Raw genomic sequence first — 23,250 nt, 5'->3', positions numbered from 1 at the left:
ATCACCCCTTCACCCTGCTTTACTTTTCCCCATAGAGCTTATGACCACCTGGTAATTTATTTTCTATGTCCCTCACTAGACTTTAAGTTGCATAAGAGAGGGAATTTGAGTAGTTGTGCTCACTTCTTCGCACCTAGAAAAAAGCTTAGCACACAATAAGTAATCATTTGTTTATTAAATGCTTTTTAAAAATACAAATAATATTTTCTTACATTTTAGGCTAAGTATGATCCTGGGATTCTTTGGTTTAATCTTCAACAACTCTGCAAAATTTACTGCAATTTTATAGATGAAGAGATGAACACTTATATCAGACTACACGAGCCTTAAATCCCATAGTGGATGAGCTGAGAAATCAGAATTTATAGCCCAACTCCAAAGCCTATGCGCTTTCCACTGAATCATGATTATGTGGTACCTGGCTAAGTTATTTCAGTTTCAGTTTTCCCCACGCAGAAAATGCAGGGGGTTAAATAAGACCAATTTTTACACTGTCCCACAGACATCTTAAAGTTAAAAATCAATAAAATCAGATAATTAAATAAGAACCTCTGCATCTCTAAAAATTACTGTGAACCTACTCACAATATATTGTTTCTATGGGTTCTTACAGTTCCTTAAGTCCTGTAAAAACAGATTATTTTTTCCTATCCCCCAGAATGCTAAAAACATCTTAAAGAGGCAATTCCAATTAATTAGGAAGAAAATTACTTATGTTCCAACCAAATGGACCTCTCCCTCAAATGAACAAAAATATTTGGCTTTGGGGTCCCTGGGTGGCTCAGTTAAGTGTCTGCCTTTGGCTCAGGTCATGATCCCAGGGTCCTGGGATTGAGCCCTGCATCGGGAATCTCCGCTCAGCAGGGAGCCTCCTCCCTCTCCCTGGCGCTCTGCCTACTTGTGCGGGTGTGCTTGCTCTCTCTCTCCCTCTCTGTCAAATAAATAAATAAATAAAATCTTTAGGAAGAAAAAAAAAAGAATATCTGGCTTAACAAATATTTGAGATACTATTCAATACAGCAAGAGAGACCAATGGGCTCTGTAGCTCTCACGAAGTATGTTCTCACAGGGGAAAAAAGTATGAAGAATTTCTGATAATATTAACTGTCATTTAAAAAAACAAAACAAGGTTATGTGATATGAATAGGAAAGGAGAATGGTGCATCAGAAAGGCCTTCCTAATGATGTAACATATAAGCTGAGACTTAAAATACTGAGGTGACAACCACCACAGATAGAGCCTGAGGAAAGATCATTTGAGGCAAAAAGTAAATAGTATCTAAATACATTTAATAACCAAAAAAAAAGGTCACAGGGAATCAAGAGCCTAGATCACAGTTAAGGAACCTACTGACTTATCTGTTGCTGTTACACCAATCTAAAAACTGGAAGAGATATTCCACTACACTATCAATGACCGACCAAACAAACAAACAAAACAGGGGCACCTGGGTGGCTCAGTCAGTTAAGCGTCAGATTCCTGGTTTCAGCTTGGGTCATGATCTCAAGGTTGTGGGATCGAGCCCCACGTCAGGCTCTGCACTCAGTGTGGAGGTTGCTTCAGATTCTTTCTCCCTCCTCCTCTGCCCCTCCCTGCTCGCACACGCTCTCTCTCAAATAAAATTTTTAAAAAACAAAAAAATGTTGGGGCACGTGGGTGACTCAGTCGTTAAGCATCTGCCTTCAGCTTGGATCATGATCCCAGGGTCCTGGGATAGAGCCCCCCATTGGGCTCCCTGCTCTGCGGGTGGCCTGCTTCTCCCTCCCCCACTCCCCCTACTTGTGTTCCCTCTCTCGCTGTGTGTCTCTGTCAAATAAATAAACAAATCGTTAAAAAAAAAGAAAAGCATGATCTTGGATTGCAAAGATGTTGAAATAAAACCTTGATCCCACAAGATCAAGCCCCATGCATTTTCACTTAAAATTTAAACCATTCCACCCATTGGACAGGGGAGACCAGTAAAATTATTCAAAGTTTTAGTTAAGTACATTACAATCTGATAATAAAATCTTTAGGTTACATTAAAAATAAATTAACTGTATCAAATACAATCTACAATACTTCTATAATGATCTGATCTGTGGCTAGAGTAACAAATTCTCATCTAGAAGTCACATATTAAGAGGGACATTAACAAATAGTGCATTTCCAATGGTAGAGATTCAGAAATCATGTGAAATGGTTAGAAAAATGGGGCACTATTTGCCCTAGAGAACACATGAGAAAGAATTAAAGACTTAATTGTGTGAAGGGTAATTACATGAAATAATAAATCTTATACAGAAAAAGAGCCTCGAATATTTATTTTAGCTCATTGTAAGGAAATTCCTAGTAAGGCTGTCCACAAATGGTAATGATTAATCTTACGAGGTAGTCAACTAACTTCCATAGTGAGAATCCCTTTCTATTAATCCTTGTTAAATCTTTCCTTGGGTGGAATATTGATAAACCAGTAGTTTTCTGATGATTTGTGCCTGCAACAACAACAACAAAAAGCCCAAGATTTTACACAATTATAAGGTACCAAATTTGGGGGCACCTAGGTGGCTCAGTTGGTTAAGCTCAAGTCATGATCTCAAGGTTATGAGATAGAGCCTTGAGCCCTGAGTTGGCTCTGCACTGTGCATGAAGCTTGCTTAAGATTCTCTCCCTCTCCCTCTACCACTCCCCCACTTCAAAAAAAAACTACCAGATTTTTAAAATTTAAATTGAAGGCAGTAACTCTCTACATTACAATGATCACAGTTTTAGACTCTAATATACTCTATGGAACTAATGAAGCATCGTGATATTTTTCATACTTGTTAAACAATTTTAACTCTTAAAAATACTGATTCTATTTTTATTATATTATCCGTATGAATACTTTGGGTTACTTTATAAAAAATAGTGCATTTATCTGAAACCGTTTACTGGGGCGCCTGGGTGGCTCAGTTGGTTAAGCGACTAGACATAGACTGCGCATCGGGCTCCCTCCTCAGCAGGGAGTCTGCTTCTCCCTCTTGTGCTCTCGCTCCCAAATAAATGAAAAATAAAATCTTTAAAAAGTTTACTACATTGAAAAAACATGATAAAACTGTGCAGCAAATATACAGAGTAGTTCTAACATGAAAATAAAGGACAAAACTTTCAAACTTCTAAGTAGAAGATGGTGGAACTTTAGTACTTTTTTCTGGGTTTTTTTTTTTTTTTAAGATTTTATTTATTTATTTGAGAGAGAGAGAATTAGAGAGAGCGAGTACATGAGAGGGGGGAGGGTGAGAGGGAGAAGCAGACTCCCCACCGAGCAGGGAGCCCGATGTGGGACTCGATCCTGGGACTCCAGGATCATGACCTGAGCCGAAGGCAGCCGCCCAACCAACTGAGCCACCCAGGCGCCCCAACTTTTTTCTATTCTTGAATAACAAAAAACTTTTTAATTTCCATTTCCAATAAAACATACTCTTGAAAGGGGCACCTGGGTGGCTCTGTTGTTAATAGTCTGCCTTCGGCTCCGGTCATGATCCCAGGGTCCTGGGATCGAGCCCCGTATCGGGCTCCCTGCTCAGCAGGAAGCCTGCTTCTCCCTCTCCCGCTCCCCCTGCTTGTGTTCCTTCTCCCCCATCTCTCTCTCTCTCTGAAACATACTCTTGAAGATAGCTCATTACCACCACCTCAAATGACAAACCAAATCATCAGAATTCTGAGACTGGTAATTCCAGAAATAAAAATGTCTAGGACTGATAAATGTCCCAAAACATATATCATTATCCTTTATTCAAGTGATGAATCTGGGGCAAGATGTGCCATTAAAACAGACTATCCATTTAGAAACCTAGATCAACTACTTTAAAAAACAACAACCAGAAACCACATTTCTAATGATGTGATTAACATAATTAAAAAAAAAAAAACTAAATTGCTTTTTGAATAAAAGTTGTTTTACAGATTTAACTTTGGGCACAAAAACTTTACCTAATTACCAAGCAAAATTAAATTAAGAAAGTATTCCCTAAATACTGAAAATAATACGAAAACAATGAAGCCAAAGCTATATCCAGTTGGTGGTATAACTATGCCAAGAACTACTCTAAATAACTTTAATACATTAATTTGATGGTACATCTCTAGTGAGATACATAGCCATATCTCATTTTATTGCACTTCACTTTACTGCACTTTGCAGGTAATGTTTTTTGTTGTTCAAACTGAAGATCTGTGGCAACTGCGTATCAGTGCCATTTCTGCAAAAGCACTTGCTTATTTCTTGTCTGTGTGTCACATTTTGGTAATTCTCACAATTTCAAATTTTCCCATTATATATTTTTTAAAGATTTTATTTATTTTTTTAAGATTTTATTTATTTGATAGAGAGAGACAAAGCGAGAGAGGGAACACAAGCAGGGGGAGTGGGCGAGGAAGAAGCAGGCTTCCCGCTGAGCAGGGAGCCCCATGTGGGGCTCGATCCCAGGACTCTGGGATCATGACCTGAGCCGAAGGCAGACACTTAACAACTGAGCCACCCAGGTGCCCCAAGATTCTATTTATTTATTTGACAGAGAGAGACACAGTAAGAGAGGGAACACAAGCAGGGGGAGTGGGAGAGAGAGAGGGAGAGGGACAAGCAGGCTTCCCGCTGAGCAGGGAGCCGGACGTGGGGCTCGATCCCAGGACCCTGAGATCACGACCTGAGCCGAAGGCAGATGTTTAACACCCAGGCGCCCCTTCCCATTATATTTCTTATGCTAATCTGTGATCAGTGATCTTTGATGTTATGATTGTATTTGTTTCGGGGCACCATGAACTACGCCCATATAAGACGGCAAACATAATAAAGGTCATTTGTTGTGATTACTCCATCAACTGGCTGCTCCCCCAAACTTTCCCTCTATTACCTGAGACACAGCAATATTGAAATCAGACCAGGCCTCCTAAGAGTTGAAGAACGAAACTTATCTCACTTGAAATAAAAAGAAATGATTAAGGTTAGTTGAGAAAGGCATGTTGAAAGTCAAACAGGCCAAAACTAGTCCTCTTGTGCCTAAGTCAGCCAAGGTGTAAATGCAAACAAAAAATTTCTTAAAGTAAATTAAAAGTGTTACACCAGTGAACACACAAATGATAATAAGAAAGCAGAAGAGTCTTATTGCTGGTATGGAGAAAGTTTTTGTGGTCTACATAGATCAAACCAGCCACAACATTCCCTTAAGCCAAAGCCTAACAGAGCAGGGCCCTAACCTGTCTTCAATTGTATAAAGCCTAAGTTAGGTGAGGAAGCTGCAGAAGAAAAATGTGAAGCTAGCAGAGGTTGGCTCATGGAGTTTAAGGAAAGAAGCAGTCTCCATAAAAGTACAAAGTGAAGCAAAGGCTGATGTAGAAGCTACAAGTTATTCAGAAGATCTGGCCTGATAATGAAGGCAGCTACAGTAAACAGATTTTCAATGCAGATGGAAACAGACTTCTATTAGAAGAGATGCCATTTAGGACTTCCACAGCTAGAGAGACGTCAACGCCTGCTTCAAAGGACAGGCTGACACTCTTGTTAGGGACTAATGCAGCAAGTGACTGTAAGTTGAAGCCTAAGTTCACTTACCATTCTGAAAATCCTAGGGCTCTTATAAATTATGCTAAACTGACCCTGCCTGTGCACTCTAAATGGAACAAAACCCTGGAGGACAACACATTTGTTTACAACATGGTTTACTGAATATTTGAAGCTAACTGTTGAGACATACTATTCAGAAAGAGACTTCTTCCAAAATATTATTGACAATGCTCAGTTACCCAAGAGCTATGATAAAGATGTGTAGCAAGATTAATGTTGTTTTCATGTCTGCTAACACAATATCAATTCTGCAGCCCATGGATCAAGTAGTCATTCCGACTTTCCAGGCTTACTATTTAAGAAATACGTTTCTTGGGGCGCCTGGGTGGCTCAGTCATTAAGCGTCTGCCTTCAGCTCAGGTCATGATCCCAGGGTCCTGGGATCGAGCCCCGCATCGGGCTCCCTGCTCCGTAGGAAGCCTGCTTCTCCCTCTCCCACTCCACCTGCTTGTGTTCCCTCTCTCGCTTTGTCTCTCTCTGTCAAATAAATAAAATCTTAAAAAAAAAAAAAAAAAAGAAAGAAAGAAAGAAATACGTTTCTTAAAGCTAGAGCCACTGGGGCGCCTGGGTGGCTCAGTCGTTGGGCGCCTGCCTTCGGCTCAGGTCACGATCCCGGGGTCCTGGGATCGAGCCCCGCATTGGGCTCCCCGCTCAGCGGGAGGCCTGCCTCTCCCTCTTCCACTCCCCCTGCTTGTGTTCCTCTCTCACTGTGTCTCTCTCTGTCAAATAAATAAAATCTTTAAAAGAAAAAAAAAAAAAGCTAGAGCCACTACAGGTAGCAGTATCTTTAATGGATCTGGGCAAAGTAAACTGAAAACCTTCTGGGAAGGATTTACCATTCTAGATGCCATCCAAGAAGAACATTCATGATTCATGGGAAGAGGTCAAAATATCAACATTAACAGGAGTTAATGGAAGATGATTCCAACCCTCAAGGATTACTTCAGGGTTGTTGAAAGCTTCAGTGGAAGAAGTAACTGCAGATGTGGTAGAAATAGCAAGAGAACCAGAACTGGAAGTGGAGCCTGATAATGTAACTTAATTGCTGCAATCTCATGATAAAACTTTAACAGATGAAGAGGTGATTCTTTTGAATGAGCAAAGAAATTTTCTTGAGATGGAATTTACTCCTGGTGAAGATACTGAATGACAACAAAGTTTAGAATATTACATTAACTTAGCTGATAAAGCAGCAGAAGGATTTGAGAGGGCTAAAATATTTTTAAGATTTTATTTATGTACTTATTTGAGAGAGGAAGCATACACAAGCAGGAGGAGAAGCAAAGGAAAACGAACAGCAGACTCCACGCTGAGCACAGAGTGCAATGTGGGGCCCCATCTTACGAACCTAAGAGTTTATGACCTGAGCCAAAATCAAGAGTTGGACGCTCCACCAACTGAGCCAGCCACCAAGGTGGCCTAGGACTGACTCCAATTTTGAAATAAGTTCTACTGTGGGTAAAATGCCATCAAAGAACGTCACATGCTACAGAGAAATCATTCATGAAAGGAAGAATCAATCAATGTGGCAAACTTCACTGTTGTCTTATGTTAAAAACTGCCACAGCCACTCCAACCTTTCAGCAACCACCACCCTGGCTAGTCAGCAGCCATCGACAGAAGGCAAGGCCTTCCACCGGCAAAAAGATTAACTTTGCTGAAAGCTTATATGATGGTTAACATGTTTTAGCAATGAAGTATTTTTTAATGGAGGTATGTATACTTTTGAGACATAATGATATTACATACTTAACAGGCTATACTACAGTATAAATGGGACTTCTAAATTTCACTTGACTCACTTTATTGCAATGGTCTGGAACCAAACTCACATTATCTTTGAGATATGCCTAGGGATACCTCTGCGATACCCTAAGGGTTCCCCTTCCCCCCTACCTCCCAAAAAAGTAAACTATTTTCCATAATCATAGTGCTGTTAACAGTGTCAGGACTGTTAGTCTGAAACTCTTGATTGTGCAGTATGGAACAGAATAAATGATTTTTTTAATCACTGAAAACTAGGATTTTGTGCATGGGGAAAAACAGAGATTTCAGATCATGAACTGAAGATAAATTGGGAATATCAGTAGTATCAGTATGAATTCATGGTGCATTTTCTCTTTACCTCTGTCCACTGAAAGGCCTAATAATGAACAACTGATCATCAGTAAGCAATACAAGTGTTGAAATGACTTTCTAGGCCCAAAATGGTGCCATTCCTGCCCAGGATGCCATATCAGCAAACCAAAACTTAGATAACTTTCAAGTCCTTGTAAATGCTCCACTTGACCAGAAATGCAGCATATTTAGGTGAACCCAAAGGCCAAGCCAACTCTGGGCCTTCTCACCTTAAACAAGGTTGACTATGTGGCCCCAGCCAACCAAATGTTTTACATTTGTCTCTTCTTTTTTATTTGTTATTCTATAAAAATAGCTTCTTGCCTTCTGCCCCACTTTGCAGTTCTCCTAAAGGGGACTGTTCAGTTAATGAAGTACTAAATAAAGTTTGTTTCCATCACCTAAGCTCTCTTCTTGAATCACTTTTTAACTTGAGAGATGATCTCCATATACCATTTCCCACTAAAATAAAACCAAGCTAATACCAGGTGGTAAGTAAAAAATACACAAGATGAATCTACAATATTTTAGTTTCCAGTGTTTCTGAAATGACATCAAGGACTATAAATACTACAAAAATAGGGGCAGGGGGTGGGAGGATGGGTTAGCCCGGTGATGGGTATTAAGGAGGGCACATATTGCATGGAACACTGAGTGTTATGCACAAACAATGAATCATGGAACACTACATCAAAAACTAATGATGTACTGGGGGCACCTGGGCGGCTCAGTCATTAAGTGTCTGCCTTCAGCTCAGGTCATGATCCCAAGGTCCTGGGATCGAGCCCCGCATTGGGCTCCCTGCTCCGTGGGGAGCCTGCTTCTCCCTCTCCCTCTCCCCCTGCTTGTGTTCCCTCTCTCGCTGTGTCTCTGTCAAATAAATACATAAAAATCTTAAAAAAAAAAAAAAAAACAAACTAATGATGTACTGTATGATGACTACCAAAGTAACATAAAATAACATAAAATAAATAGGGGTACAAAGGACTCCAAAGCCAACAAGAATAAACATTCACTGGCCAAAGAGTGTCATCAGTAATACTTTTCAATTGACTCAAATATATCAAATATGTTAAAAATACATGAGTTCCTGGGGCACCTGGGTGGCTCAGTCTGTTGAGTGACTGACTCTTGATTTTGTCATCATCTCGGGGTCGTCATCAGGTCATCATCTCGGGGTCGTGGCATGGAGCCCACATGAAGCTCTGCACTCAGAGGGGAGTCTGCTTGGGATTCTCTCCTCTCCCTCTGCCCCTCCTCCCATCCACATGTGTACACACACACACACGCTCGCTCTCTAAAAAAATAAACCTTAAAAAAAAAAAAAACATGAGTTCCTAAGAATACTAAAAACCTCATATATTGGTCATGTTTGGAAGATGCTAGGAAAAGTCACTATGAAAACTGGCAAATAAAGAATCAAGCACTGATCCTGCCCTTCCTATATACAATATACCTCAGGTAACCATATAGTTGGTAAGGGCTAATTTCCCTTTACAGAACTATTTCAACAACGCGTAACAGTGGGATGCCTGGATGGCTCAGAAGGTTATGCATCTGCCTTCAGCTCAGGTCGTGACCCCAGGGTTCTGGGATCGAGCCCCACATCGGCTTCCTTGCTCAGGAGGGAGTCTGCTTCTCCATCTCTCTGCCTGCTGCTCCCCCTGCTTGTGCTCTCTGTCAAATAAATAAATAAAATCCTAAAAAAAAAAAAATCTTTAAAAAATAAAAAAAGAATGCATGACAGTAAGAGTACCATCATTTTGCAATCCCTAAAAATTAATGAATCCAGTCAATGAACAAAGCCTGCTAAAAATCACAAAAGTAGAGGCAACCAGACACTGCAAACCTCCTGATGAAAAGTATATACCACCAACTATAAACTGTCCTAAAGGAGGAAAAATCTTAATCTGATTGCGCTTCTAAATTTACTAACTTACAGAAAATACAAGCGACATAAGAATGGGTTAACGACCACCATGGCAAAATTCACACTGTGGGTAACTAAAGACAATCTGACTGGGCGCCTGGGTGGCTCAGTTGTTGAGCATCTGCCTTCAGCTCAGGTCATGATCCCAAGGTCCTGGGATCAAGTCCCGCATTGGGCTTCCTGCTCCGCGGGGGGCCTGCTTCTCCCTCTCCCACTTCCCCCCTCCTTGTGTTCCCTCTCTCGCTGTCTGTCAAATAAATAAATAAATAAATAAATAAATAAATAAATAAATAAATAAATAAATAAAATCTAAAAAAAAAAAAGAAGACAATCTGACTTAACAAAATAATTACAAGAAAAAACAAGAGTGAGGAAAAATCACAGTTTTTAAAAGAGATTTGGTAAGGACCAATGCAACAAACGTTTATTGTATTTGGCTATTTCAAACCCAAGTGTGATCAAAAAAAAATTTTTTTTAATGATTTTATTTATTTGACAAAGAGAGCACAGGCAGGTGGAACAGCAGAGGGAGAGGGAGAAGCAGGCTCCCCGCCGAGCAAGGAGCCCGATGCGGAGCTCTATCCCAGGACCCTGAGATCATGACCTGAGCTGAAGGCAGATACTTAACTGACTGAGCCTCCCAGGCGCCCCGATAAAATGTTTTAGATGAGACAAAACAAGAAATGTGAGTGTTAACTGGATAGTACATGTTTAGAAAATTATTGTGCCTTTTTTTTTTTTTTTTTTTTTTAAGAGACAGTGCCTGCACACCCATGAAAGCTGGGGAGGGGCAAAGTGGGAGGGAAAGAGAATCCTAAGCAGGCTCCACACCCAGTGCAGGGCCCCAAGTAGGGTTCCAATTCACCCTAAGATCCTGACCTGAGCAGAATGTTTAACCGACTGAGGCACGCCATTATCATGCTTTTTAAATTAAGATGTGAAGGGGAGCACCTGGGTGGCTCAGTCAGTTAAGCATTCAACTCTTGACTTCAGCTCAGGTCATGATCTCAGGGTTGTGAGATCAAGCCCTGCATCAGGGTCCATGCTCAGCATGGAATCTGCATGTCTCTCCCTCCCCCTTTGCCCTTCCTCCAGCTCGTACATGTGCTGGCTCTCTCTGTCTCAAATAAATAAATAAAATCTTAAAAACAACAACAACAATGTGTGGTACACAGCAGATGCTTAAAGAGTAGCTGCATAAAATTGTTAGGACACACTCTGACCCACACAACTTTCAGAATTTACCAAATAAAGGGAAAAGGGGGTAAGTCTTCACTGCTGAGGTGTTACTGAATTTGTTTCTTCAAAGAGAGAATTCCAGGATTTAGAAGGACTTAAAAGGCCCTGAAATTCAGATTGAGGGCTCCCTGCTCAGCGGGGAGTCTGCTTCTCCCTCTACCCCTCACCCCGCTAGAGCTCTCTCTCTCTCTCTCTCAAATAAATAAAATCTTTAAAATAAAAAATTAGGGTGCCTGGGTGGCTCAAATGGTTAAGTGTCTGCCTTCAGCTCAGGTCATGATCTTCGGGTTCTGGGACCGAGCTCCCACGTCGGGCTCCCAGCTCAGAAGAGAATCTGCTTCTCTTTCCCCCTTCCTCTCGCCCCCCAACTCGTGCTCTCTACCCCTCGCTCTCTCAAATAAATAAAATAAAATTTAAACTACAACCTCTACACACACCCCAAAAACAAGGAAAAGAGAGAAAAGCTCCCCATTAATTCTTAGATTTAGCTCAAATAATTAGGCACCTATTTCATTTACAAGCTTGTACTTATGTACTACTTACGTTATATAACAACTGTAATTTATAATGTAGAGAAAGGACAATTTGCATTTTTTTAAAAAATGATGACAGGAACTGTACTAGGTGCTCTTCTTAACTTCATTTAATCCTAACAAGGATGTCAGACAAATTTTATATTTATCCTTATTTTGCAGATGAGGAAAATAAGGTTCAGAGAAGTTACCTATTGTCACACAACTAGTAAGTTTTAATTTAACAATATATACCATTTTAAGTATGATACTCCATTTATTAATGAGAAAGGGGTACCATCACTACAACTAAGGTATACTATTTAACTTTCATAAAGATTGAATGAAATGCTTTACAAGTCAAACCTATACTTGAGAATAATTTTTTAAAATTGGGGGGTCAGGACGTGGGTGGCTCAGTCAGTTAAACGTCCGTCTTCAGCTCAGATCATGATCTCAGGGTCCTGGGATTGAGTCCCTCATTGGGCTCCCTGCTCAGCAGGAAGTCTGCTTCTCCCTCTCCCGCTGCCCTTCCTCCTGCTCATGAGCAGGCTCATACTCTCTCTCAAATGAATAAATAAAATCTTTAAAAATAAATAAAAATTGCGGGGTCTGCAAAAAATTGGGGGGCAAAGGATCTGAACTGACAGTTCTCCAAAGATACACAAATAAGCACATGAGAAGATGTTCATCATTAGCTACACTATCGAAAAAATGAGCTACCTGTTCACACCCACTAGAACGGGTATAAACAAAAGACATAAAATAACCAATGTTAGTGAGATTGAGGAAAAATCGGAACCCTCATACACTACTTGTGGAAATGAAAAGTGATCCGGTGGATCTGGATAACATCTGGCAGCTCTTGAGAAAGTTAGAGTTACCATATAACCCAGCAATTCCATTCTTTGGTATATACCCAAAAAACTGGAAACAAATATCCATCCAAAAACTTATAAATGTTGAAAGCTACACTACTCACAACAGCCACAAAATGGAAACACATTAAATATCCAACTGACAGATAAACTGTAGACTATCCAAAGAACTGACTACTGTTCATTATAACAAATAATATTCATACAGTAGTATTATTACTCACAAAAAGAAATGAAGTACTGACACATTCCAACACGGATGAATCTTTTTCTTAAGCGGGGGGGTGGTGAGGGGGGGTGAGGGAGAGAATCTTAAGCAAGCTCCATACCCAGCACAGAGCCCAACGAGTGGCTCAATCTCACGACCCTCAGATCATGACCTGAGCCAAAATCAAGAGTCGAACACTTAACTGACTGAGCCACCTAGGTGCCCCAAAAGGACAGATGAATCTTGAAAGCACTGTGCTAAGTGAAAGAAGGCAGACACAAAAGGCCACATCTGGTATGACTGCATTTATATGAAATGTCCAGAAAGGCAAATCCATAAAAGTGGAAAGATCAGTGGTTGCCAGGAGCTGGAGGGAGGAGGAAATGGGAGAGCAACTGCTAATGGATTCAAGTATTTCTTTCTGAGGTGATGAAAACATTCTGGAGTTAGATGGTGATGATTAAGTAACTCTGAATCTACTGGAAACTACTGAATTACACATTTTATAAGGTGAGTTTTACAGTTTGTGAAGTATATCTCAATTTTAAAATGTAAATGAGAAAAAAATGAGACTAAACCAAATCAAGTATTTCATAACTTTTATAGAAAAATTTAAATCTGGGGCGCCTGGGTGGCTCAGATGGTTAAGCGTCTGCCTTCGGCTCGGGTCATGATCCCAGGGTCCTGGGATCGAGCCCCACATCGGGCTCCTGGCTCAGCGGGGAGCCTGCTTCTCCCTCTCCGTCTGCCTCTCCACCTGCTCATGCTGTCTCTGTATCTCTGTGTCTCAAGTGAATAAAATCTTCAAAAACAAATTTTTTTTAATCTGTGACTCCTTAAAAAAAGACTGGGATAAAATCTTTTATTAATTAAAGCTGAGGAGAACATTCTTCCTACTACATACTCATTTCTTTAATGGTACTTGCTTTCTAAGTTTACTCACATGCTGTATTTCCTGCTGGCTGGCTCGGTAGTTTTTCTTGGTTAAATTGTCCACCAGGTAGCTGATTTGAGACAAGGCCAGCGAGAGCGAGTCAAGATTCATTGCTGGTTGGGGCGGAAGCAGGCGGCCGAGCCCGGCGCAAAATCACCATTATTCCCCTTTAGTCACCTCAGAGGCAGGTTAATGCTTTCTTTGTAATTAGCCTATATCTGATGTCTGTACAGTGTCTTCAGTTCTTCTTTACCAGGGGTATTACTCTGTTCTGAAACATGGCACCTGTTTTAAAAAAAGGATAAAAATCAGACTTTTAAATTAGTTTTTTGTTAGGGGAAAAAGAGTTAAAACAATCATCTCTCCATCTTAGTACCTGAAATACCACTAAGGACTTAGGGAAAAAAAAATTAGTATGTCTCAACCACTAATTACAGAGGATGCCAAGTCTGAAAATTAGGTAGGGCCAGTATAAAAAGAAAATACGCCCCCCCCTCCGCCTTCAAAAGTTGAAGTTTAGCAAGACAACCTATAATATTTGGATGTCTATTTTTACCTACTTCAAAATGATTATTTATACTATACCCTTTAGAAACAGCAGGACAGTACTTAAAATTAGGGTTGGTGGAAAGAAACACTCATCTGATATTTTCTGTTCCTCTTCCCACAGTATCTACAACCTATTTACAAGATCCCATTTATTAACTTTTACTCCTTATGTATTGCTTCAGAATCAGATAGTTTGGTCCTACAGCTGTACCTTAAGGTATATGTTTTAGGTATTTGAATCGCTGTCCTCAAAAAATTAAAAATAAGGGTGCCTGGGACGCCTGGGTGGCTCAGTTGGTTAAGCGACTGCCTTCGGCTCAGGTCATGATCCTGGAGTCCCGGGATCGAGTCCCGCATCGGGCTCCCTGCTCGGCGAGGAGCCTGCTTCTCCCTCTGACCCTCCCCCCTCTCATGTGCTCTCGCTCGTTCTGTCTCAAATAAATAAATAAAAAATCTTTTAAAAAATAAATAAATAAATAAGGGTGCCTGGCTGGCTCAATTGGTAGAGCGTGTGACTCTGATCTCAGGGTTGTGAGTTCAAGCCCCACCCTGGGCATGGAGCCTACTTAAAAAACTAATTAATTAAAAATAAAACTACCATACAACCCAGCAATCCCACTTCTGGGTATATATCCAAAAGTAATGAGAACAGGTTACTGAAGAGATATATGCACGCCCGTGTTTAATGCAGCATTATTCACAATAACCAAAATATGAAAACAACCAGGATGCCTGGAGGGCTCCATTGGTGGAATGTGTGACTCTTGATCTCAGGGTTTTGAGTTCAAGCCCCACACTGGGTATAGAAATTACTTAAAAATAGAGGCTCCTGGGTGGCTCAGTTGGTTAAGCAACTGCCTTCGGCTCAGGTCATGATCCTGTAGTCCTGGGATTGAGTCCCACATCAGGCTCCTGGCTCAGCAGGGAGCCTGCTTCTCCCTCTGACCCTCTCCCCTTGTCTCTCTTGTCTCTCTCAAATAAATAACACCTTCAGAAAAGAAAAAGAAAAAGAAATTACTTAAAAATAAAATTTTTAGGGGCCTCTGGGTGGTTCAGTCGGTTGAGCAGCTGCCTTCGGCTCAGATCATGATTCCAGGGTCCTGGGATCCAGCCCCGCATCGGGCTCCCTGCTCCGTGGGGAGCCTGCTTCTCCCTCTCCCTCTGCTTGTGCTCTCTCACGCTCACGCTTGCTCTTTCCCTCTCAAATAAATCTTTTTAAAAAAAATAAAATTAGGGGTGCCTGGGTGGCTCAGTCGTTAAGCGTCTGCCTTCGGCTCAGGTCATGATCCCAGGGTCCTGGGATTGAGCCCCGCATCGGGCTCCCTGCTCCGCGGGAGGCCTGCTTCTCCCTCTCCCACTCCCTCTGCTTGTGTTCCCTCTCTCGCGGTCTCTCTCTGTTGAAAAATAAAGGGGCGCCTGGATCAAGTCCCGCATCGGGCTCCCTGCTCAGCGAGGAGCCTGCTTCTCCCTCTAACCCTACCCCCTCTCGTGTACTCTCTCTCTAATTCTCGCTCTCTCAAATAAATAATCTTTAAAAAAAAAAAAAAGAAAAAGAAATAAAGATCTTTAAAAATAAACAAACAAACTACACATGAGATCCTATCAGATAAATCCAAGTACTGATTCATTCTACCAGGCCACTGACCTGCATTTGTCAAAATGTCAGCAGGGAGAGAAAAAATGGGGTCTGTTCTGATTATGAAACTAAAATAAAAAAACATAATGTGAACCTTAATCAGACCTTGACTCAAAGTTATAAAAATAGGGTGGCACAGTCGGTTGAGTGTCAGCCTCTTGGTTTTGGCTTAGGTCGTGATCTCTGCGCTCAGTGCAGTCTGTTTGGGACTTTTTCTCCCTCTGTCCCTCCCCCCCCTCAAATAAATAAATAAATCTTTAAAAAAAAGTTATAGAAGATATTCTTGAGGCAACTGGAGTTTTTATAAGACTAATATTCTTAGCTTTAGTGTGCCTCTGCAAGAATGTCTTTTATTTTATTATTATTATTTTTAAAGATTTTATTTATTTCTTTGAGACAGAGAGAATGAGAGAGAGCGAGCATATGAGAGGGAGGAGGGTCAGAGGGAGAGGCAGACTCCCCGCCGAGCAGGGAGCCCGATGTGGGACTCGATCCCGGGACTCCAGGATCATGACCTGAGCCGAAGGCAGTCGCTTAACCAACTGAGCCAACCAGGCGCCCTGCAAGAATGTCTTTTAAAAAAAAGAAGGATGTCTTAATTTGCAGGAGATAGATGCAAGGGTCTGGCATCAAACCAGTAAAAATATATGAACAGGAATGGGGAAATTGGGTGAAGGGGAGCAGGAGGTACAGAGTTACAGTTATGGAATGAGTAAGTCACAGTAATTAAAGGTACAGCATATAGAATACAGTCAATAGTATGGTAATAATGTATGGTGACATGGTAGCAACACTTAGGTGAGCATTAACATGGAATTGTCAAATCACTATGTTGTACACCTCAAACTAATGTAACATTGTCAACTATACTTCAATACAAATATATGAATAATAGAAAAAATAATTATGGTAAGATGTTAATTGTTGAATCTAGGAAAAAGTTATGTGGCTGTTCACTGTACTATTTTCATTTTTCTATACATGTGAAATTTTTCTTAATAAAACTGAGGATGGGGGACATGTATTACTCTTATAACTTAAAGCAGGGATTACAAGCATGTGATATGATTTCCAAAAAACTGACTTTGACTTCCGCGGCGGCGAGCAGAGCGATCCCGCAGTCCCCAGAGCTCACACGCTCCCGGCTGGCAAGGGTCGCAGTGCACCTGCGCCTGGGCGGGACGGGGGCGCCACAGCGACCCGGCCTTTCCTTTAGTCTTTCCCTCTCGCCCCCGCGGAGGCTTTCTGGAAGGCGCTTGTGTGGGGGACTCGGCGCTGAAGTGGCCGAGCTGCCGGGAGGGGCCTGAGTGGGCGCTTCTAGGACCCAAGACTGTCTAAAGCCACAGGGAAAATGGTGGAAAATTCACCGTCGCCATTTCCAGAAAGAGCAATTTATGGCTTCGTTCTTTTCTTAAACTCCCAATTTGGCTTCATCCTGTATCTTGTGTGGGCATTTATTCCTGAATCTTGGCTAAACTCCTTACGATTAACCTACTGGCCTCAAAAATACTGGGCAGTTGCATGCCCATCTACTTCCTCATTACTATAGTAATTGGTTACGTACCCTTATTTGGAATAAACATAATGAGTATCTGTCCACTCAACTCCATTCATACAGTCACAGATAACTATGGTAAAAATCAACAGCAGAAGAAATACCAGTAAGAGGCCATCCCAGCATTAAGAGATATTCCTATTAGTGAAGTAAACCAAATGTTCTTCCTGGCAACTAAATAACTTTATGCCAAAAACTAAATTGTATGTAGACTAACACAAGCATTTACTATAATTTTTTATGTAATAATTTTGACCATAATTATTTTGACTCTCTCGTACCCAATACTGAAATGTACACAAAGTTGATTCTTTTAGATTAAGTTCTACTAATATTATAAAAGTTCTTGAGTATTAGTTATTAATGAACAGAATAAATAAAACACTGCATTACCATAAGAAAAACTGACTTGGGGGGGCGGGCAGAGGAAGAGGGAGAGAAAGAATCTCAAGCAGACTCCCTGCGCCAGACTCAGGGCTTGACACCACAACCATGAGATCATGACCTGAGCTGAAATCAGATTTCGGACGCTCAAACGACTGAACCACTCAGGGGCCCCCCAAAAGCCGAGTTTATACTCAACAGCATTTTAATTTTTAGGACTATAGTTTTTACAAAATGAAACTTTTAAGTACTAGCAACTTTTTTAAAAACCAAAATTTAAACCCATAGGACCAGCAACTACACATAACACAAGGCTAGATTAACAAGTGACTGAACCTCTATGCCCCCCCCTTCCCCAATTTGTAAAAATTAGGCCTCATCTAAATCAGAGGTTTCCCAAAAGGGTAGATCTTTAACGGGTAGGATGTAGAGCAGAGAGATAAGAATCTTCTAAGCCCTCAAGACGGTCTCTTGATTGCTCAAGAGCAGCTTAAACCAGTTTAGCCTCTGATAACATCAGATGAACAATAGGAAGTATCCAGGACAAGCACAGTGGATGAGATGCTCTGTCATCCAACATCTGCTTTAAGAGTTTGCTGAAAAGTGAGCAGCTGTCAATCTCCAATGGAACTGTTGGAGAAGTTTACACATGCCAAGGATAAAGCCAGGCTGACCAAGATGGGACTAACTGGTCCAGAGTGATGATATGGAAGGGCTGAGTGGTAGGTTCTTGAGAGAAGGAACTAAAACTCTTAAATCTCATTTTGTTTTGGTGACATGTGAGATAGCTGTAATGCCTTACAATGTGCAATGTATACAAATTCTCGTATTAGACATTTATCATTACTTTTACATAATTATTTTTACTGTTGGGCTCAAATACATTCACAAATTTTTAAGTCGATTATCAGATTTTGTCCAAAAAAAAAAAAAAAAGAGCCATCACCTTTAAACATTTCAACTTTGGGCTGCGTGGGTAGCAGAGTCAGTTGAGCGTCCGACTCTTGGTTTTGGCTCAGGTCAGATCTCATGGGTCCTGGGATTGAGCCCTGTGTTGTCTTCACGCTCAGCGGGAAGTCTACTTGAAGATTTTCTCCCTCCACCCCTCCCGCCGCTAGCGTAAGCGGGAGCTCTCTCTCTCTCAAATAAATAAAACTCTAAAACAAACCAAAAAAAAAAACCAAAAAAAACCTCTCCCTCTGCTCCTTCCCAAGCTTGTATACTCTCTTGCTCTCTCTCAAATAAGTAAATCTTAGATATTTCAATTTTAATGTCTTTGAATGGATCTAAAAGTCTTAAATATATCACCTTTATTTATGCAAATGAAATCTTTGATGATGACTGTCAATAATTTGGAGATCATTAAAATGTAGGCTTTTCAAAGCATAAAACCAACATAAACCTGATTGCGGAAACAAGCTCAAATTCATTAAACTATGAAAGTGTTTTTAATTACAAAATTTACTATTACACTCCCTTATTTTATCAGGATTGTATAAAATGCCCCAAATGATCTCCTTCCATTTCACTCCAGGTTACTTTATAAATACCTTCATTTGCTAAAGATGGCACTCGATTAATTCAAACACTTGAGCCTAACTCAATGCCATGTGAATACCTTAGGTGCTATAGAAAACAAAAAGTAAACACTATATCTCAAGGGGCTTAATAGACTAAATACAGATTTTACAGTAGTGCTATAAGGCAACTGTGTTTAAGAACTGGGAGATGGGGGTGTGCCTGGGTGGCTCAGTTGTTAAGCGTTGCCTTCGGCTCAGGTCATGGTCCCAGGGTCCTGGGATCGAGCCCCGCATCGGGCTCCCTGCTCCGCGGGAAGCCTGCTTCTCCCTTTCCCACTCCCCGTTTGTGTTCCCTCTCTCGCTGTGTGTCTGTCAAATAAATAAATAAAATCTTAAAAAAAAAAAAAAAAAGAATTGGGAGATGGGTGGGAGCCTGGCTGGCTCAGTCAGAAGAGCATGTGATTTTTATCTCAGGGTTTTGAGTTCGAGCCCCATGCTGGGTGTAGGGATTACTTAAATAAATTTAAAAGAAAAAAAGAACTGGGAGATGGGAGAGACCTATTTAAAATGCTGACTCCTAAGCACCACCCTACACCAACAGAATCAAAGTCCTTGAGGGAAGAATACAGGACACTGTATTTTAAGCATACTCTGCAGGCTATTCTTATGTATTTTAAAGGTTCATAACCACTAAACTTACTAATAGCTCTGGGAAATGTTTTTTTAAAAAGTATACCGGGGCGCCTGGGTGGCTCAGATGGTTAAGCGTCTGCCTTCGGCTCGGGTCATGATCCCAGGGTCCTGGGATCGAGCCCCACGTCGGGCTCCCTGCTCAGCGGGTAGCCTGCTTCTCCCTCTCCCTCTGCCTGCCACTCCCCCTGCTTGTGCTCTCTCTCTCTAATAAAAAATTTAAAAATTGAAAAAAAAATGATCATCTTATCATAGTCTTAATTTAAAAAAAAAAAAAAAAGTATACCAAACCGGGACACCTAGGTGGCTCAGTCGGTTGAGTGCCTGACGTAGGCTCAGGTCATGATCTCAGGGTCTTGGGATTGAGCCCCACATCAGGCTCCATACTCTGTGGGGGGAGTCTGCTTCTCCTCTGCTCCTTTCCCCCCCTCCCCCCAACTCCTGCTCTTTCTTATTTATATAAATATTTTTTTTTTAAGTATATCAAACCTTAATGCAATCTCTACTAAGAAGACAAGGAAATCCCTTCACATCTGTTCCTTTTTCTCCCCTTAATTTCCAGTTGGGCCAAAAATAGCTCTGTAAAGGCAATTTGGTCTTCCTTTTCACTGAAGTCAGCAACCTCTGTATTATCACCTAACTTGCTCTAGATTTAAATATCAACAGGTACTTTAAGAAGCCAAATAGTCCAGACCCAAGGCTATCAGTTTATTAAAAATCCAGCTTCTAATATTAAAAATATATGGGGAGGGCGCCTGGGTGGCTTAGTTGGTTAAGTGACTGCTTTCGGCTCAGGTCATGATCCTGGAGTCCCTGGATCGAGTCCCGCATCGGGCTCCCTGCTCAGCGGGGAGCCTGCTTCTTCCTCTGACCCTCCCCCCTCTCATGTGCTCGCTCTCTCTCATTCTCTCTGTCTCAAATAAATAAATAAAATCTTAAAAAAAAATAATATATGGGGAAGACATGGGTGGCTCAGTCAATTAAGCGTCTTTTTTTTTTTTTTAAAGATTTTATTTATTTATTTGACAGAGAGAGACACAGCGAGAGGGAACACAAGCAGGGGGAGAGGGAGAGGGAGAAGCAGGCTTCCCGCCGAGCAGGGAGACCGATGTGGGACTCGATCCCAGGACCCTGGGATCATGACCTGAGCCGAAGGCAGACGCTTAACCCACTGAGCCACCCAGGGGCCCAATTAAGCGTCTTTTTTTACCCAAACTATGGAAAGAGCCCAGATGTACATCGACAGATAAATGGATAAAGAAAATGTGATGTACACACACACACACACACACACAAAATGGAATACTACTCAGCCATCAAAAAATTAAATCTTGTCATTTACAGTAATGTGGATGGAACTAGAGGGTATTATGCTAAGCAAAATAAGTAAATCAGAGAGACAATTATCATATGATCTCACCCAATATGTGGAATTTTTTTTAAAGATTTTATTTATTTGAGAGAGAGAGACACAGTGAGAGAGGGAACACAAGTAGGGGGAGTGGGGGAGAGAGAAGCAGGCTTCCTGCTGAGCAGGGAGCCCAATGCGGGGCTCGAGCCCAGGACCCTGGGATCATGACCCAAGCTGAAGGCAGATGCTTAACGACTGAGCCACCCAGGCTCCCCGCGTCTGACTCTTGATTTCAGCTCAGGTCATGTTCTCAGGGTTGTGAGATCGTCTGGCTTGTGCTGGGTGAGGAGCCTGCTTAAGATTCTCCCTCTCCCTTTGCCCCCACTCTTGCTTGCTTGCGTGCTCTCTAAAAATAAACATACAGATATACATATATAAAGATACAGATATGGAGGGGCGCGTGGCTGTCTCAGTTGGTGGAGTATGCAACTCCTGATCTTGGGGTTCTAAGTCAAGCCCCATGGTGGGTGTAGAGATCACTTAAAAATAAAATTTTTTTTAAATTGGTGAATATTTAAGTCTACTAATACTACGATTTGACCTTGAAAATTCTCTTCCCAACTCTGAAAAGTAGCATTCCAATTTAGAAGAAGTCGAGCTGAGCGATCTCTTTTCTCATTTTCTCCAATTATGGAAATGCTCTACATCTGTACTGTCCAATGTGGCAGCTACTAACTACATGTGGCTACTTAAAATGTGGTAAGAGTGACTAAGGAACTCAGCTTTTTAAAAAATTTTATCTAAAAAATAAATAAATAAAAATTTTATCTAATTTTAACTAATCTTAGTATAAATTTAAACAGCCACATGCAGGTAGAGGCTACCATACTGGACAAAGTTGTAAACATATAAATCAAGAAAGGTATCTTATTCTAGCATCCACGAACCACCAATACCAATTTTCGCAGATGCCCCACTTTTCCTCTTGGTTTCCTTAAAAGAGAGAGCTCATGGGCCGCGTGGGTGCCTCAGTTGGTTAAGCGTCTGTCTTCTGCTCAGGTCATGATCCCAGGGTCCTGGGATGGAGTCCCGCGTCGGGCTCCCTGCTCAGGGGGGAGCCTGCTTCTCCCTCTCCCCTCCACCTCCCCTCCCCATGCTCCTGCTCTCTCTCTCAAATAATTAAAAAAAGAGAGAGAGAGAGCTATTTCCTATGGAACTTTATGACCAACTAATCACCAACTCAGAACAAAATACTCATCCCGATATTTAATATTTCTTCAAGACACAGATATTCTAGATTAATAGTATACTTCCACCCATTCATCCAAAATGTTGGTTCACTTATTAAAATCTTAATTATAATTATTGTATACAAAATAGAGTAACTTATTCAAGTATAATCACAACAAACACTTAAAACAGAATTGTTCTAAGCATTTTACATATATTAATTTAAACCTGGCAACCCTTTGTGAAAAAGGTATTATCCCAACTTTATAGATGAAGAGGGCTGCCTGGCAGGCTCAGTTGGTAGAGCATGTGACTCTTGCTCTTGGGTTTTGAGTTTAAGCCCCACTTTGGGCCTAGACCTTACTTAAAAAACACACACACACACACACAAATATATGAAAAACAGTCTGTGTTGTCATTACTAATAGAATTTTAAAGACAGTAATTTTTTTTTAGAGAGGGGAGACAGAGGGGGGAGGGGCAGAGGGAGGGAGAGACTCTTAAGCAGGCTCCACACCCAGCATGAGCCCAGACTGAATCTCAAAACCCTGAAATCATGACCTGAGCCAAAATCAAGAGTCAGTCACTAAATGACTGAGCCACCCAGGCGCCCCTAAAGACAATATTTAAGAGAACATTAAGAACTGGATAGAAGATGTAAGATGATTGAAAAAAAGAACAAAAACCCCTGCATTGCACCTTCAAAAATCATTGTCTAAATAACTGTTTTAATACCAATTCCTAAAACAAACCAACCAACCCCGACATCTCCAACCTTAATAAAGGATGAGTAATAAGAGTTTTAGAACCCTAAAGCCCCAATTATGCACTGAATACTCAGGAGTCATCTTTAATTCATTCCCTTTTCATCCAGGAAACAACTATTTAAAATCATATCATGTGAAAATGTCCTAAATGTCCATCAAAAGGG

At 41.1% G+C, this 23,250-nt stretch overlaps 1 protein-coding gene and 1 pseudogene across 6 annotated transcripts in view; one reads left to right on the top strand and one right to left on the bottom strand.

Annotated features, from left to right (window-relative positions):
• The window catches only part of CNOT1 (CCR4-NOT transcription complex subunit 1), a 108,169-nt gene that overhangs the window by 68,233 nt on the left and 16,686 nt on the right, over positions 1 to 23,250 (bottom strand). For all 6 annotated transcript variants that reach the window (XM_035025071.1, XM_035025069.1, XM_035025072.1 and 3 more), the window contains exon 2: positions 13,414 to 13,689. In XM_035025071.1, coding sequence (XP_034880962.1) covers positions 13,414 to 13,515 — 102 coding nt within the window. In that variant the 5' untranslated portion in view covers positions 13,516 to 13,689. The remainder of the gene's footprint in view (positions 1 to 13,413; positions 13,690 to 23,250) is intronic.
• On the top strand, positions 16,628 to 17,344 carry LOC118023722 (annotated as a pseudogene).

The sequence above is a fragment of the Mirounga leonina genome, unplaced genomic scaffold (assembly GCF_011800145.1).
Source record: "Mirounga leonina isolate KUSES-001 unplaced genomic scaffold, KU_Mleo_1.0 Mir_180, whole genome shotgun sequence".
Taxonomy (NCBI): Eukaryota; Metazoa; Chordata; class Mammalia; order Carnivora; family Phocidae; genus Mirounga; species Mirounga leonina.
The sequence above is the reverse complement of the archived record's forward strand: the minus strand, read 5'-3'. Positions and strand labels throughout refer to the sequence as shown.